General features: G+C 43.8%; 1 protein-coding gene across 1 annotated transcript; it reads right to left on the reverse strand.

Annotated features, from left to right (window-relative positions):
* Positions 1-3,851: 3,851 nt before the first annotated feature.
* LOC111979787 (ankyrin repeat domain-containing protein 33B-like) lies at positions 3,852-15,982 on the reverse strand. The gene is made up of 4 exons (XM_024010493.2): positions 15,518-15,982; positions 11,168-11,297; positions 10,815-10,955; positions 3,852-5,367 (listed from the first exon to the last, which is right to left on the reverse strand). The coding sequence occupies exons 1-4, from the start codon at positions 15,980-15,982 to the stop codon at positions 4,553-4,555; spliced, it is 1,551 nt and encodes a 516-aa protein (XP_023866261.1). The 3' UTR covers positions 3,852-4,552.
* Positions 15,983-17,932: the final 1,950 nt, after the last annotated feature.

Raw genomic sequence — 17,932 nt, forward strand, 5'->3', positions numbered from 1 at the left:
ATATCCGATAAAAATCTGTTATTTTTCCTTCAGTCTGGACAGCCAAAAAGCACATGGAATAGGATATTTCAAGCCACATTTCAAACCATCTTCGTGGGTGGTTCGAAATTCGATTCAAATCTAATTCCTGGCAATGCAACTTGTATAATTTATTTGCCCTAAAAGTCGTTATTAAACAGTTTTTGGGAATATCTTGTGCTTGCTAGCTACTCTACTGACAGTCCAACAAGAACATGTGCTAGCTAACTAGCTTTTTAATTGTTTACAAAGAAATTTAGTGAATGTGCTAGAAAGATAAACAGCTACTTAGCTAGCTAGTTGACTACTGTGGCTAGCCAAAAATGACACGTTTTTAAAAGTTGGATCATCTTATCCTTTGAGGCTTTTAAAGTGTTCTTACATTATGGTTTTGAACATTCAAAGCAACTTGGAAACGTCCATGGCAACATTGTTGTCACCTTGGCTTGCTACATAACTTCTTGAGTGATAGGAAGCACAAGCACCACCACCAGCCAGCCTATACCACTGCACACACACACCCGTCGTTATTTTGACAACTACCATCGCCATGTCAGCAAATCACTGCTGTCTGAACACACACAAATCCGATTTGGACACTCACTGTTTGGACAGTCAGTATTCCAAAATGGATTTGAAAACTGATTTCGCATTAAGGCCTGCAGTGTGAACAAGGCTTTAGAGACCTACAGGTAACTGCCAAAATAAAGGAAACACTTGAGTAAATGAGGGATACAAAGTATATTGAAAGCAGGTGCTTCCACACAGGTGTGGTTCCTGAGGGTAATGCTTAGGGTCATGTATAAAAATGACCAGTTGCCCATTATTTTGGCTACCATGGCTAGAAGAAGAGATCTCAGTAACTTTGAAAGAGGGGTCTCAAATGAGCTTAGGGGGTTTAATATATATATATATATATGTGTGTGTGTGTGTGTGTGTGTGTGTGTGTGTGTGTGTGTGTGTGTGTGTGTGTGTGTGTGTCAGTTACCTGATCTGAACCCAATTGAACACATGGGAGATTCTGGTGCAACACCTGAGACAGCATTTCACATCACCATCACGAAAACACCAAATTATGGAATTTCTTGTGGAAGAATAGTGTCGCATCCCTCCAATAGAGTTCCAGACACTTGTAGAATCTATGCTAAGACGCATCGGAGCTGTTCTGGCGGCTCGTGGTGGCATCAAGATGCTTTATGTTGGTGTATCCTTTATTTTGGCAGTTACCTGTACATCACCTATTCATTGCATTGAGTTCATCTTGAGGAACTTTTTGAATTGCCCGATCAAACAGTTCATTTACATTCTTCCAGCCAAATCTACCTGAATGAGTACCCACTGGGCATACAGACAGAGGCTCATTTGGCACCGGAATGTTCCACTCTGCATCGCTCAGTGTTCTTTTGGCGTAGGTTTAGCAGCCCCTGCTCTGCTTGCTTAATGTGGAGAATGTCCCACCTGTGGGTTAGCCCGTGTTGGGTTTGGAGTGGGCTGGCCCATGTTAGGTTGGTGTGGGCCAGCACGTGTTTGGCTGATATAGGCTAGACCATGTTGGGCTGATGTGGGATTGGTGTGGGCACAGGCTTTCCCACCTGTTCTGCCATCCCAGCAAACATGACCCCATTGGCCCCATAAAGCCCGTGCCCACACCAATCTCACATCAGCCCAACATGGTCTAGCCTACATCAGCCCAACACATGCTGGCCCACACCAAGCCCAACAGGGGCCAGCCCAAACCAGCCCAACAGGGGCCAGCCCACACCAAGCCCAACAGGGGCCAGCCCACACCAAGCCCAACAGGGGCCAGCCCACACCAAGCCCAACAGGGGCTAGCCCAAACCAAGCCCAACAGGGGCTAGCCCACACCAGCCCAACAGGGGCCAGCCCACACTAGCCCAAACCAGGGGCCAGCCCACACCAAGCCTAACAGGGGCTAGCCCACAACAAGCCCAACAGGGGCTAGCCCAAACCAAGCCAACAGGGGCCAGCCAAAAACCAAGCCTAACAGGGGCCAGCCTAAACCAAGCCTAACAGGGGCCAGCCAAACCAGCCCAACAGGCCAGCCCACCAGCCCAACAGGGGCCAGCCCACACTAGCCCAATAGGGGCAGCCCACAACAAGCCCAATAGGGGCTAGCCCACACCAAGCCCCCAACAGGAGCCAGCCCAAACCAAGCCCAACAGGAGCCAGCCCAACACCAAGCCCAACAGGAGCCAGCCCAAACCAGCCAACAGGGGCCAGCCCAAACCAGCCCAATAGGGGCCAGCCCACACCAAGCCCAACAGGGGCCAGCTCACACCAAGCCCAACAGGGGCCAGCCCACACCAATTTATGCATTGAATTAAAAGTTTCATAAATACATTATAAATAAATAAATTCCTATTAAATAGCAAAGGCGCATCAGCCCAAAGTGGGCAGCCTACATAGGGCCAATATTTTCACCCACATCTTGCCAATGTGGACATGTTTGCTGGGATATCTATGTGGTGAAATGCCAATACCCTGCAGTAGACTCTGTTTTGCTCCTTCAGTGTTACAGTAGAAATTGCTATCATCTACCCTCTCCCTATATCTTATATGTCATGTGAGGCTCAGTTGGTAGAGCATGGTGCTTGCAACTCCAGGGTTGTGGGTTCAATTCCCACAGGGGACCAGTATGAAAATGTATGCATTCACTTCTGTAAGTCGCTCTGGATAAGAGTGTCTGTGAAATGTAAATATATATTCATTATCACATAAGATCGTCATATATAAAGTAAGCAGCCTTGTCCGAGACAGAATAGGGCAGGAGCCTGTTTCTGTAAATCTATAGCGTGCAGCCATGCAACCATGGCACACAGCCATGCAATCTCCATAGACAAACATTGGCAGAAGAATGGCCTTACTGAAGAGCTCAGTGACTTTCAATGTGGCATCGTCATATGACGCCACCTTTCCAACAAGTCAGTTTGTCAATTTTCTGCCCTGCTAGAGCTGTCCATGTCATCTGTAAGTGCTGCTATTGTGAAGTGCGTAGTGCGTAGAAATCGTCTGTCCTCGGTTGCAACCCTCACTACCGAGTTCCAAACTGCCTCTGGAAGCAACGATAACTGTTCGTCGGGAGCTTCATGAAATGGGTTTCCATGGCCAAGCAGCTGCACACAAGCTGGAGTGGTGTAAAGCTCGCCACCATTGGACTCTGGAGCAGTGGAAATGCGTTCTCTGAAGTGATGAATCACGCTTCACCATCTGGCAGTACGACGAACAAATCTGGGTTCGACTGCCTGCACAAAGCCCTGACCATATCCCCATCGAACACCTTTGGGATGAATTGGAACGCCGACTGGAAGTCAGGCCCAATCGCCCAACATCAGTGCCCAACATCAGTGCCCATCAGAACTAATGCTCTTGTGGCTGAATGGAAGCAAGTCCCGACAGCAATGTTCCAACATCTAGTGGAAAGCCTTCCCAGAAGAGTGGAGGCTGTAATAGCAGCAAAGTGAGGACCAACTCCATATTAATGTCCATGATTGTGGAATGAGATGTCAAACGAGCAGGTGTCCACATACTTTGATCATGTAGTATATATTGAAAGCAGATGCTTTCACACAGGTGTGGTTGGTGAGTTAATTAAGCTATTAACATCCTGTCACGTATAAAAATGCTGGCCGTTGTTTTGGCTACCATGGCTATGCACCGATAGGATGACAATGCCCCCATCCACAGGGCGTGAGTGGTCACTGAATGGTTTGATGACCATGAAAACAATGTAAACCATATGCCATGGCCGACTCAGTCACCAGACCTCAACCCAATCGAACTCTTATGGGAGATTCTGCAGCTTGAGACAGCGTTTTCCACCACCATCAACAAAACACCAAATTATGGAATTTCTCATGGAAGAATGGTGTCACATTCCTCCAATATAGTTCCAGACACTTGTAGAATCTATGCCAAGGTGAATTCAAGCTGTTCTGGCTCGTGGTGGCCCAACACCCTATTAAGACACTTTATTTTGGCAGTTACCTATACATATATCCAACTGATTTGTGTATTGTCTGCTTTGAGAATATTCACCAGACAAACATACATTTTTTGGTGGAGATGAAGGTCTCTGACCAAAACATTGACACAATAAACAACGTGCAAAGGTATTGTATGTGTTTGAGTTATCCTTTTACAATGGAGATATCGAACAGTCAAAATCTGAAGAAATGCAGATTAAATGGAGAAATGCATAATCCGAATAAAACGGAAGAATGCATAAAAATACATCTGCATCAACGTTCAAGTATGAATTCCTCACAATGAGTACACAGTTCAAGCCAAGTGTTCCTTTCCCATCACTGTCAAAAGCCAGAAACAGAGTAACCAATCTAGGACAGGAAAATATAGTGCTCCATGGCTACAGCTGAATCAAGTGGCACAGTCTTTAAAATCTGAAATGCTGGTGATAACTTCAACTCCTCAGTTCAGAACCAATTACAGTTAAAGGTTAGCTCGCACCCCAAGGCTCTTGAAAAGCAATTTGACCTCTCCTCGTAGCTCAAGTCTTTCAGCGCATCCTCACTGTGGGTAAACGTCTCTTCTTCCCCTCCTCCTCTTGCCTCCTCCTCTCCTCCTTGGCCTCTTTGTACCTCCACTTGGGTAGCTGGAGGAGCTCGGGGTCCTTGCTCTTTTTTCTCTTCTCAGGGTTTGGCCACGAGGGGACCTTGCACAGCCTCACCTTGGGGACCACAATGCCTGGCCTGACACTGCTCCTCCTCATCATGTTCAGGGGCAGCAAGCTGGTGCGCCTCAGGACCGAAGTACCAGCCACCGCAACCTCTTGCAACATTTGGGTCTGCAGGCTGGCCCTCCGGTCTCTCTTCTTAGGAACCAACTGCACCCGGGAGTTATTGAACAGCTTCTTATTGTTGTTGAAGTGCTCGGGGCCCAGGCACTTCAGTTCATCCACTCGCTGCTTCCTGAGGATCTCTGGCACGGCATAGCGCCGCTTCCCGATGCAGGGGGGGCTTCTCGGGGCCACGGTGTGGCATGCGGTGGCGATCAATGGGCTGGACAGGGCGGTAGTGATGCGTACCATGTGGTCCATCACACCGTCGTCCACGGGGTCCGTCTTCATGCGGAGAGAGAACCTGCAGCAGACCTTGTCTGCCACCTTCTGCCAGCAGCTCTTGGACTCCTGGCGTTGGGCCACTAGCTCCTGCAGCATGGGCCATTCCAGCTTGTAGGAGTCACAGAACTGCTGGGCGCATGGCTGGGCCATCAGACGCATCATCAGATAGGCCGTCTCATAGCGACATGTGAACAAAGCCCACTCCCTGGAGGTCATCTTGCGGCTGTAGTCCCTCGCCTCCACGTCCGCTCCTAGTAGAGGGAATACACAAATAAGAAGAAGCATTGAATGCATTGTTATTCAATTGTCATTTCAAAATGTTTACATTTATGGGAGCTGTTACAGATGTTGATCTTAACTTGACCCATTTCATCACAGGAGGAATAGAATCCTGCAGCAGGAGCATTTGATTATCTGAAAAAATATTTGCAATCACCGCCAGGGGGAAGCTGGAAGCAGTGTTTGCATACAATGCAGTACTGTACCTACATTGTACCTTAGACTGCATGGCCACTTAGCACCAGTTCATCAACTACATTTTGACAGTTGATTTGTAACCTTAGGTTCGCTAGAAACGTTAAGATGTCCTCTACAAGGAGTCGACAGGATCCCACAAGGATACTGGTCCATGTTAACTCCAATGCTTCCCACAGTTGTGTCAAGTTGGCTGGGTGGGTGGTGGATTGGGTGGTGGATTGGGTGATGTCCTTTGGGTGTCCTTTGGGTGGTGGATCATTCTTGATACACACGGAACACTGTTGAGCGTGAAAAACCCAGCAGTGTTGCAGTTCTTGACACACTTAAACCGGTGTTCCTGGCACCTACTACCATACCCAGTTCAAAGGCACTTAAATATTTTGTCTTGCCCATTCACCCTCTGAATGGCACACATACACAATCCATGTCTCAATTGTCTCAAGGCTTAAAAATCCTTTCTTCAAACCTGCCTCCTGCCATTTATCCACACATTGAAGTGGATTTAACAGGTGACATCAATAACGGATCATAGCGTTCAACCTGAATTCACCTGTCAATCTATGTCATGGAAAGAGCATATACATACAGTGCATTTAGAAAGTATTTAGACCCCTTGACGTTTTTCCATTTTGATATGTTACAGACTTATTCTTAAAATGTATGAAATATTTTTTCCCCTCATCAATCTACACACATATACCCCATAATGACAAAGCAAAAACATATATATATATTTTTTGCAAATGTATATATCATTTTTTTTTTTTTTTAATATACACTGCTCAAAAAAATAAAGGAACAATTAAACAACACAATGTAACTCCAAGTCATCACACTTCTATGAAATCAAACTGTCCACTTAGGAAGCAACACTGATTGACAATAAATTTCACATGCTGTTGTGCAAATGGAATAGACAAAAGGTGGAAATTATAGGCAATTAGCAAGACACCCCCAAAAAAGGAGTGATTCTGCAGGTGGTGACCACAGACCACTTCTCAGTCCTATGCTTCCTGGCTGATGTTTTGGTCACTTTTGAATGCTGGCGGTGCTCTCACTCTAGTGGTAGCATGACGGAGTCTACAACCCACACAAGTGGCTCAGTAGTGCAGTTCATCCAGGATGGCACATCAATGCGAGCTGTGGCAAAAAGGTTTGCTGTGTCTGTCAGCGTAGTGTCCAGAGCATGGAGGCGCTACCAGGAGACAGGCCAGTACATCAGGAGACGTGGAGGAGGCCGTAGGAGGCAAACAAAACCAGCAGCAGGACCGCTACCTCCGCCTTTGTGCAAGGAGGTGCACTGCCAGAGCCTGCAAAATGACCTCCAGCAGGCCCAAATGTTGCACGTGTCAGCATATGGTCTCACAAGGGGTCTGAGGATCTCATCTCGGTACCTAATGGCAGTCAGGCTACCTCTGGCGAGCACATGGAGGCCTGTGCGGCCCCACAAAGAAATGCCACCCCACCATGACTGACCCACCGCCAAACCGGTCATGCTGCGGATGTTGCAGGCAGCAGAACGTTCTCCACGGTGTCTCCAGACTCTGTCACGTCTTTCACATGTGCTCATGTGCTCAGTGTGAACCTGCTTTCATCTGTGAGAGAGCACAGGGCGCCAGTGGCGAATTTGCCAATCTTGGTGTTCTCTGGCAAATGCCAAACGTCCTGCACGGTGCTGGGCTGTAAGCACAACCCCCACCTGTGTACGTTGGCCCTCATACCACCCTCATGGAGTCTGTTTCTGACCGTTTGAGCAGACACATGCACATTTGTTGGCCTGCTGGAGGTTATTTTGCAGGGCTCTGCAGGCTGCACTCCTTGCACAAAGGCGGAGGGTAGCGCGGTCGCTGCTGCTGTGGTTGTTGCCCTTCCTTACGGCCTCCTCCACGTCTCCTGATGTTCTGTACTGCTGTCTCCTGGGTAGCGCCTCCTATCTCTGACTTGACATACGCCTGACAGACACAGCAAAACCTTTTTCCACAGCTCGACATTGATGTGCCATCCTGGATGAACTGCACTACCTGAGCCACTTGGTGGGTGGGTAGAACTCCGTCTCATGTTACCACTAGAGTGGAGAGCACCGCCAGCATGCATTCAAAAGTGACCAAAACATCAGCCAGGAAGCATAGGAAAATGAAGAATGGTCTGTGTCACCACCTGCAGAATCACTCCTTTTTTGTGTGCAGGTGTCTTGCTAATTGCCTATAATTTCCACCTTTTGTCTATTCCATTTGCACAACAGCATGTGACATTTATTGTCAATCAGTGTTGCTTCCTAAGTGGACAGTTTGATTTCATAGAAGTGTGATTGACTTGGAGTTACATTGTGTTGTTTAAGTGTTCCCTTTATTTTTTTGAGCAGTGTATATATATATATATATCACATTTACATAAGTATTCAGACCCTTTACTCAGTATTTTGTTGAAGTACCTTTGGCAGCGATTACAGCATCGAGTCTTCTTGGGTTTGACGCTACAAGCTTGGCACACCTGTATTTGGGGAGTTTATCCCATTCTCTGCAGATCCTCTCAAGCTCTGTCAGGTTGGATGGGGAGCGTTGCTGCRCAGCTATTTTCAGGTCTCTCCAGAGATGTTCGATCGGGTTCAAGTCCGGGCTCTGGCTGGGCCACTCAAGGACATTCAGAGACTTATCCCGAAGCCGCTCCTGCGTTGTCTTGGCTGTGTGCTTAGGGTCGTTGTGCTGTTGGAAGGTGAACCTTCGCCCCAGTCTGCTTTCCTGAGCTCTCTGAAGCAGGATCTCTCTGTACTTTGCTCTGTTCATTTTTGCATTGATCCTGACTAGTCTCCCAGTCCCTGCCGCTGAAAAACATCCCCACAGCATGATTCTTCCACCACCATGCTTCACCGTAGGGATGGTGCCAGGTTTCCTCTAGTCGTGACGCTTGGCACTCAGGCCAAAGATTTCAATCTTGGTTTCATCAGACCAGAGAATCTTGTTTCTCATGGTCTGAGAGTCTTTCGGTGCCTTTTGGCAAACTCCAAGCGGGCTGTCATGTGTCTTTCACTAAGTAGTGTCTTCCRTCTGGCCACTTTACCATAAAGGCCTGATTGATGGTGTGCTGCACCCGTAGCACGCGCTCCATCAGGTATATTTCACTGGTCATCCCCAAATCCAACACCCCCTTTGGCCGCCTTTCCTTCCAGTTCTCTGCTGCCAATGACTGGAACGAATTGCAAAAATCACTGAAGTGGGAGACTTATATCTCCCTAACTAACATTAAGCGTCAGCTGTCAGAGCAGCTTACTGATCACTGCAGCTGTACACAGCCCATCTGTAAATAGCCCATCCAACTACCTACCTCATCCCCATATTTGTTTTTGTTTTTCTGCTCTTTTGCAAACCAGTATTTCTACTTGCACATCCTCATCTGCACATATATCACTCCAGTGTAAATTGTTAAATTGTAATTACTTCGCCACTATTGGCCTATTTATTGCCTTACCTCCTTACTTCATTTGCACACACTGTATACAGATTTTTCTATTGTGTTATTGACTGTATGTTTGTTTATTCCATGTGTAACTCTGTGTTGTTGTTAGTGTCACACTGCTTTGCTTTATCTTGGCCAGGTCGCAGTTGTAAATGAGAACTTGTTCTCATCTGGCCTACCTGGTTAAATAAAGGTGAAATAAATAAAATAAATGAAATAAAATGGGACTGCCGAGTGCTGAAGCGTGTAGCACGTAAAAATCATCTGTCCTCAGTTGCAACACTCACTACTGAGTTCCAAACTGCCTCTAGACGCAACGTCAGCACAAGAACTGTTCGTGTGGAGCTTCATGAAATGGGTTTCCATGTCCAAGCAGCCGCACACAAGCCTAAGATCACAATGCGCAATGCCAAGCGTCGGTTGGAGTGGTGTAAAGCGTGCCACCATTGGAGTGGAAACGCGTTCTTTGGAGTGATGAATCACGCTTCACCATCTGGCAGTCTGACGGACAAATCTGGGTTTGGTGGATGCCAGAAGAACTCTACCTGCCCGAATACATAGTGCCAACTGTAAAGTTTGGTGGAAGAGAAATAATGGTGTGGGTCTGTTTTTCATGGTTCAAGTGAAGGGAAATCTTAACGATACAGCATACAATGACATTCCAGATGATTATGTGCTTCCAACTTTATGGCAATAGATTGGGTAAGGCCCTTTCCTGTTTCAGCATAACAATGCCCCCATACAGAAAGCGAGGTCCATACTAAAATGGTTTGTCGAGATCGGTGTGGAAGAACTTGACTGACCTGCACAGAGCCCTGACCTCAATCCCAACACCTTTGGGATGAATTGGAACGCCGACTGCGAGCCAGGCCTAATCGCCCAACATCAGTGCCTGACCTCACTAATGCTCTTATGGCTGAATGGAAGCAAGTCCCTGCAGGAATCTTTCAACATCTAGCTTCCCAGAAGAGTGGAGGCTGTTATAGCAGCAAAGGGGTGATCAACTCCATATTAATGGCCATGATTTTGGAATGAGATGTTCGACGAGCAGGTGTCCACATACTTCTGGTCATGTAGTGTAGCTTTCTGGGCAGAGAGGAGATCTCGTCCTATTCATCGTCTCCTTTGCCCAGATACTGGTTCAGTTGTTGATGTGTATGGATACATTTCAGATAAATGCACATTTGAATGTTGCAGTAATAGGATCCATATGCCTACAGTAGCAGTAGGACATTTATTCATATTCTGTCTGGTGCGTTTAACATTTTAACGAGTGAAAGAGGGTCATCACTAATTACTACAGCCTCAAAGTCATAATTATGGCTAAACCCTGCCTATTTTTTTACAATTTCTCTTCTTAAAATCTGATTTTAAACCTAACCTTAACCACACTGCTAACCCTAATGTTAAATTACATTTTTGTTTTCATGAATCTTTACGATATAGCCAATTTGGACTTTGTGGCTGTGCTAACTAATGACAACCGCGAGATAGGGAGGATGATTTTGATAGCTGGCACTGGTCCAAATCACTCGACTGCCCCTGAATGTGGTGAAGAAAACTGTGGCTTTTCAGTGATGGTATCTAAATCACGAGGCTCATTTGAATTTCCTGATGCGCAGGACATTTTTCTGCAACAAAAGAAGATTAAGATTTGGCATCTGTAACTGTACCGACTTATTCTTCATCACAGTGGGCCTGGCAACAAAATAAAGATAATGTAAACATTGGAAAAAGTATATAGAAAAACTAAATATCTTAGCTTTACCTGACATCATGAGCAAACGAACAACGTCTGCCCTCCCTTGCATGGCTGCCTTCATCAAAGCGGTGAATCCATGGCAGTTCCTACGCTCTAGGTCCAGGTTGGGGAAGTAGTTGATCAAGTAGCTGGATATCATAATGTGGCCTGGTATTAAAAAATAACCAAATGTGTTATTCACCTTATTCACAATTAACCATTTTTAATTCTACTCAATATTTTCAGATCAAAATGTTTGTCTTAATCTGGCTTTTCATTTAGAATTTTCATTATATTTCATGACACATTCCCAAAATATACTGTACTAGGAAGTAGGAACCAACCAACCTCCCAGCATTGAAACATCTGTAGATTCTTACCTGCTTGAGCAGCTGTCATGAGGGCTGTATTCCCCTCGTTGTCTTGCCAGTTGACATCGATATGAGGACACTGAGAAAGCGCTATAACCACATCCACCCAGCCCATGTAACAGGCTACTATCAGCCCATTCTGAAAAACACAACATTCAAAGATCAGTGACACATACCTCTTTTTGGATGTATGTTTACTGCTTTAGTATAATAAGTCAGTGGCCTTCTGGTGACTCTGTTGACACACAGTGCCATACTGTTCAACTCGAACATTTGGCCTTGCACATAAGGTATAGTATGTCACACAACTACCGGCACATCACTTGTCTACTTTAGATCTCAAGAAAGATACACAACTCTAGACGTGGAATATGACAGTGGGTAGTCTCATTTGTAAATGAGAGCTGACTTAAGAAACTATCTATCTTTGGGGTTCTTTGAGGTCTTTGAGAAACAATTTACCTAACAAAATAAACAAATAGTTGGAGCGACACTGATAAACCTGTATGATTGGAGGGTAATGTATAGCCAGAGATGCCAACTGACAGACCTACTGATCCCTTAGGAAATTCCAAGTTAAGTCTCAGCTAATAGTCTTTCTGGAGCTTTCTGAACCATCTGCCTGCTGCTGCCTACAGTACTAATCACAGTCCACCAGACCTATGGTGAGATAGCATAATGACCGTATAGTAAACAGTATACAAGAGTGGCTCAAGGGCTCAGTTTCTGGATTTGGGGAAAAACCCAGTCACCAAGGCTACTGTACAACCAATCACAGTTATGGTCTGGATTCAATCAGTATTGTGGATCTATCACTGAAAATCCCGTAAAAATGTAAAAAGTAATCTCCAGTTAAGCCGACATATGCAGTGTTTATGTGACTGTAGTCTCCGCGACCGCGGGAACATTGCCTTTAATTGTCAATCGCGCAATAAAGTGGATCTTCAGTGCTATGTATTGAATAGAGCCCTAAGTCATCTGAAGAAAACTCATTAGACATTGTGTACTGTAAACAAAGTGTTATGCCCACTCATAATGAAAACCCCAAACTCAAAAGCTTTGAAATATCAACAGAACTTCCAGTATTCTCATGGATGAAGAACTTGTAAAGGTCTCTGAGGTAGGCCTAGACTGCAGCTTTGGGACCAAAGAGGAATTAAAAGTGAAAATATCTGACAACAACACCCCATCTATAAACAACCCGAGGGAGAACATAATCTTGGCATGGCTCACTATCTATCTTGGACCCGCTATCTGCAGTGTTGGGGAGTAGTGAACTGCATGCAGTTCAACTAGTAATTAAACTATATTTTGCAGTAGCTTTGTGGTAGTTGAACTAAATTCAAACCGTGGTTGTTTTTTCAGTAGTTAATTACTTTTTTTTGCCATGTAGCAGTGTAGCTAACTACTGGAACTACACTACTTTTTGGCCAAAAATAAAATATGGGTTAAGTAGGCAAGAATTTCCTTTCTTTTTTGGCATCAGTCCTTCCTAATTCTCACTTGAAACATAGTTCTTGTCATTTAGCCTATTAAACACACATTCTGTTAACATCTGGCTCCAGAGTGGTTAATTTATAGTCTGTGACATTTCAGATGTAGATATGATCATTTATCACCAAGTAGTTTGGATGTAGTGAACTACTTTTTTCAAAATATTTTAAGTTAAATAAACTATATATTTTTTAAGGTTACCTTTAGTGAAGCTTAACTCTTCCAGTGCGAAGTAATTGGTAGCTTGGTTAACAATATTTCCAGAGTAGCTTCTCCAACACTATCTGTCCAAGTGAATTGGAAAAAGTGCAGTTTTAGATTTGCCAAAAATAATGTCTTAATCTGCTCAAACACAGTGCACCTTCAGTTTGTTTGATTTGAAAACACTGCTGTTCTGTGTGTTTGTTTACATCTACAGAGACTACATATTAGGGCTCATGTCATGCCAGTGGAGGATGTAACATGAAACAACTGAGAGCATTTCTTTCTTTTATGGATCCAGACACTAGTGCCATTAAGTGTTGCATGACATCAAACTTCTCCCCTCATTTGTACTGTATTAGTATGTCCCATGAGGAGGGAATAAACAGGTCAGTGGGTGAGTCTAGTGTCTCAGTTTTATCAGCTACTGAGGGAAATCAGGGACCTACTGTATCTACAAGCAACATCTTTAGAATATAATGTACAATACTAGTCGCTGAATGCATAGGCTACTTATATCCCTGGTATTATTGCTTTACCACTTAAGAGGATACAGCAGTGAGAAACACATTCAAAATTGCATTGGGTCTAACCCTAATGTCTACCTGTTTGGTTCCCATGATGGTCATTAATGTTGTCAAGAATAAGCTATTTGAAGCACCATCCTCCTCGTTGGTATTGTCCGGCTGCACCCTGATATCTTGGGTGAACCTTTTGAAAGCTCAGCCATGATTGCGAGCTGATTCAACTCTATCTCAATCTCAGTGGCGGTCGGTGACATTTAAGATAAGGGAGGAAAATAATTTTGGGAATGAACATGAACTAATTTCTATTACAACATATTGAATGACTGTCATTCATATTCCATTCACCCAGATCAATGTAACATCAATAGGTTTAGGCTCCTATATGATACTCACATTTTCCTATACACATTATGAGGTTGCTACAACTTAGCCGAATGAAAGTTTAAAACATAGGTGCACAAGTTGAGAGAAATTTGAGTAACTAAGGTGACAGACATTGACACATTCAATACTGCCTTGCACAATCTTGCCTGTATCTAGCTGATCTAGGGTGTAATCATTAGTCCAACAGTTGCAAACGAGAGTTTCTATTTGACAAATTCAGGTATATTTACCCTCGTTTCGTTCTGTTGCTTCCGTTTAAGCAACATTTTCTAACAGAATCGGCAGAATGAATACACCCCTGATCACACGGAAACACAGTTCACTTTCAAAACAGCCACATATAAACAGCATGATCCCTTTGATCGTTGGATAATTCCTTCTCGCATCTACACGCCCTCCTCCTCTCACCATTTCCCTTTGCTTGTGGACTTCAGTGCACAATACATCAGCTGTCTGTGACCAAGCGAAAAAAACATCCTTCATATCATAACTGCTAACCGCTACACACAGCCTACATCATTGTCACCATATTAGCTAACATCAAGTCATTGTAGCTACTAGACCTACCACGTTAGTAAACCCTCTACAATCATGCAGTACAGTGTACAGTTAGCAAGCAGTTTACCAGTTACACCGGCAAGCTCCGGTGGCAATAAATGAATAAAACCAAAAGCTTACCTTGACATTGAAGAGTTCCAGTGTTGGATAGCCATAGCCAGCTAGGTAACGGAGCATCCCTCTCGGTTTGAGCCGGGTGTATGAGAAGGCTAAAGTATCTAGCTGCATTTACTAGCTAAGTAAATACATTTTTTAAAGAAATGTATTTATTCAAAACTATTAAACTATTCTATTTCTCTCTTTTTGAGTCAACCACTCACCACATTTTATGCACAGCAGTGCTAGCTTGCTAGCTGTAGTGTATGCTTTCCGTACAAGATTAATTTATTCTCTGATCCTTTGATAGGGTGGACCACATGTCAGTTCATGCTGTAAGAGCTCTGATAGGTTGGAGGATGTCCTCTAGAAGTTGTCATAATTACTGTGTAACTTTATGAAAGGGGGTGAGCACCACGAGCCTCCTAGGTTTTGTATTGAAATCAATACACCCAGAGGAGGACAGAAGCTAGCTGTCCTCGGGCTACGCCATGGTGCTACCCTACAGAGTGCTGCTGAGGCCACTGTAGACCTTCAATTGTGTTTTAACCAATTATTTGGTGACATGAATATATTTAGTATAGTTTTATTTAAAAATTATAACTTTTTAAATGTTTCACTATTTTTATTTTTATGAAATTTACTGAGGAGCCTTCTTCTTCTTCTGAGGAGCCTACACTGCTCAATCTGCAATCCACGCCCTGTTCCGGGGCAACCAACTGCTCTGAGTATTCCTCTGAGATTGTCACTGTCTACAAAAATGACACAGTTTGGGCCCTATATGACACTCAGCCCTATACAGAAAGCCTAGAAAATGAATTCCTAGTTAAAATCTTTGCTGTTCTATCAAATCACTATAAAGCCAATTCCTGATCGGTGGAGATCTCATGGAAACCTTCTTTACAAATATCTACGTTCCAATGTCCATGCTAGCATGCCATGTAGAAAGCATTATGCATTGCTTCATTGCAAGTAGGATTCTAGTGTGGACATTGGAACCCAAACCATGTTATATGTTTGTGCAGTCGGGCCTTTACTTGATAATACTGATATAAGTTTCAGAAAACAGTTAATTTCTTTAATGACACCACGAACATACTCTGTTGTTCTTGTCTGTTTCAATCACTTCCTCCTTTGTCACCCCTTGCCTTATCATAATCTTCACTATGATGGAATTGTTATTGGAGCAGGCCTTGAAGAAGGACAGAGGTTCGGGTGTGTTTGGGCTGGGAGTCCTGTATTTGAGAGAGTCATCGGGTGGATAGAAGGAGTTATCAGAGTCAATACTCTTGGTATCCTTTGGCAGATCTGGCAATGTGTCAAAGTCAAACTCTTCAAATTCCTGATAGACATCATCATCGTCATCGTCATAGTAGTTGCTTTCCTCATTGTCTCCCTCATTAGGATCCTCATTTTCATCGCCTGCGACCGTCTCCGACAATATTGACGACTCCTCATCTTTGGGACCCCTGACAATCCTGGCCTGACCTCCAGAGATCCCATTCTGCTGAACATTTAACAAGGTCCCTCCACCTCCACCTGGGTCCTCTGTGATCAGCACCATTTAACCTCCTATTAGAATACACCACAATATCAATATTAATTGCCCCTCATTCAAAATGTAAATACTTAGCTAGGTCTTGAAGAAGAAGCAGCTGTCAGTACAATCCCCAACTAGAACATAATCAAACATGTGTTCTTGTTTCAAAGCCACTTGAGGAGGATGTCTCAGAATGTCCCTTTTAATCCATCCATAAATCTTGTTCCCTGAACCATTAGACGGACATTAAATACCTTGTTTATATCCATGTGACATCCCCAACGGATCCTCTTGTTTTCATCAGCTCCTTATTTGCCGTCTGTTTTTCTCACTTTCCAAATGGCAACCGGCAACAACAATGTGACAGCTTGAGAACTCATCTCTTGAATACATTTGTTGCCAAAGTTGTCCCACAAAACGCTGTTCACCAAAAGGCATTGTATTCTTTTAGACAGTCTCTAGTTCCTGCTGTGCTGATACCTTACTATTCTATGCACCTGCAGTAAAGCATTTTGTTTCCTTTGACTGATGTGGAAGAGAAGAATTTTCTAATCGCTTCATAATCCCTTTAGTCAGTCTTTGCTCTCTCTCTCTCGCTCTCKCTCTCTCTCTCTCTCTCTCTCTCTCTCTCTCTCTCTCTCTCTCTCTCTCTCTCTCTCTCTCTCTCTCTCTCTCTCTCTCTCTCATCCCTCTCCCTTATACTTTCTACTTAGCGGTGGGAACTTTTGTAGTCTGATATTGTAATAGTATCTCCAAATTATATAGTTGAATAAAAAAAGTATTGAATGATAAAATTACAGATTTAGCAGACTAGTATTGTATTTTCTTGATATGGATAGCTAAACCTCAATTCACAGATGAATTCAATATTGTACTCTCTCAGCCATATTTTTCATTGCATGCCTGTGTGTGATAAACTGGTTTTGCACCATACCCATACCCTAAAACTATAGTTCATCCACTGACGTGGGGATTCCCCATCAGTGACTTCATGACATTACCGCTTTACCTCCGGTGCCCACTAGTTGTGCGGCATTTGCATATGACCCTAATCTATGGTTGGCTGTGGCTGCTGTTAGCTCTGTCTTAGCTGACTGGTAATTGGATACAGCAGAAATAACACAGCCTCTTACATATGTTTTTTTTCTTCTAATTTTCCTCAACAGCAAGCCAGCATGTCATATACCTACTGTACACTTCGTGACACTAATTCACATTATTTTGTTAGTTGGTTGACATTATTTCAGATGCAGCTAAAGGTTTGGATGTAGCGTTTGTCCGTTTTTACAGTGTCATAAACTGTAGTGCAACTTTTGGCAGTGGGGTTCCCCCGCTTGTCCGAGCTCCATACAGTAGTCTTAGTGTCGTTCTGTGACTGCTCATGTGAGTGGCTAAAAAGCCCTTTTGAAAGTATCTTCTCCTAATTGCTTCCTTGCAGGTGCCTAGCCAATCTGATTGTCGACATTCTCACTGTCTTTTAAACTCAAGATGTCAGTATAATGAGAAAAGAAGATACCAAAGTAATGACACTATCAACAAGGCTATGAAAATTCAGCTTTGAAAATTCAATCTACAGATCTTGAAATGATTGATTACTTACTGCATATGGTAGGCCCTGGGCTGATCTTAATTAAGGGGCAATCAACAGTTGTTACATCCATTTTTGGACTTCTAAATGAATGATATGTAGCCATTGATTCCTGAAGAATATAACTTATAAATCCCTTATGAGCTTAGTTCAACTGTGATACCTCATCAGAATGCAAAATATAAGCTTGTTTTACTCCAATGTTTGTAAACAAAGTAAATGTAAACAAACACTGCATTGCTTAAAACCATGGTTAAAAACTATMCTTTTGATTTACTTTGTTTACTACCATCAATAGCTCTGTCTTTGAATTTGAGAGTGGTTACATTTCTCCAGCCCCATTTCCCCCGCTTTGTTATTGTTTTAACTTCTGATTGCTGCTTTAA

Source organism: Salvelinus sp. IW2-2015, linkage group LG19, assembly GCF_002910315.2.
Source record: "Salvelinus sp. IW2-2015 linkage group LG19, ASM291031v2, whole genome shotgun sequence".
Classification (NCBI taxonomy): domain Eukaryota; kingdom Metazoa; phylum Chordata; class Actinopteri; order Salmoniformes; family Salmonidae; genus Salvelinus; species Salvelinus sp. IW2-2015.

Excerpts from the sequence above, each read along its gene's own strand:
- LOC111979787 (XM_024010493.2), bottom strand. The coding sequence starts at position 15,982 with ATGGTGCTGATCACAGAGGACCCAGGTGGAGGTGGAGGGACCTTGTTA. Across the intron at positions 11,298-15,517 it reads AAACAGACAAGAACAACAGA|AATGGGCTGATAGTAGCCTG; the intron begins GTATGTTCGTGG and ends TGTGTTTTTCAG. Across the intron at positions 10,956-11,167 it reads CATGACAGCTGCTCAAGCAG|GCCACATTATGATATCCAGC; the intron begins GTAAGAATCTAC and ends TTTTAATACCAG.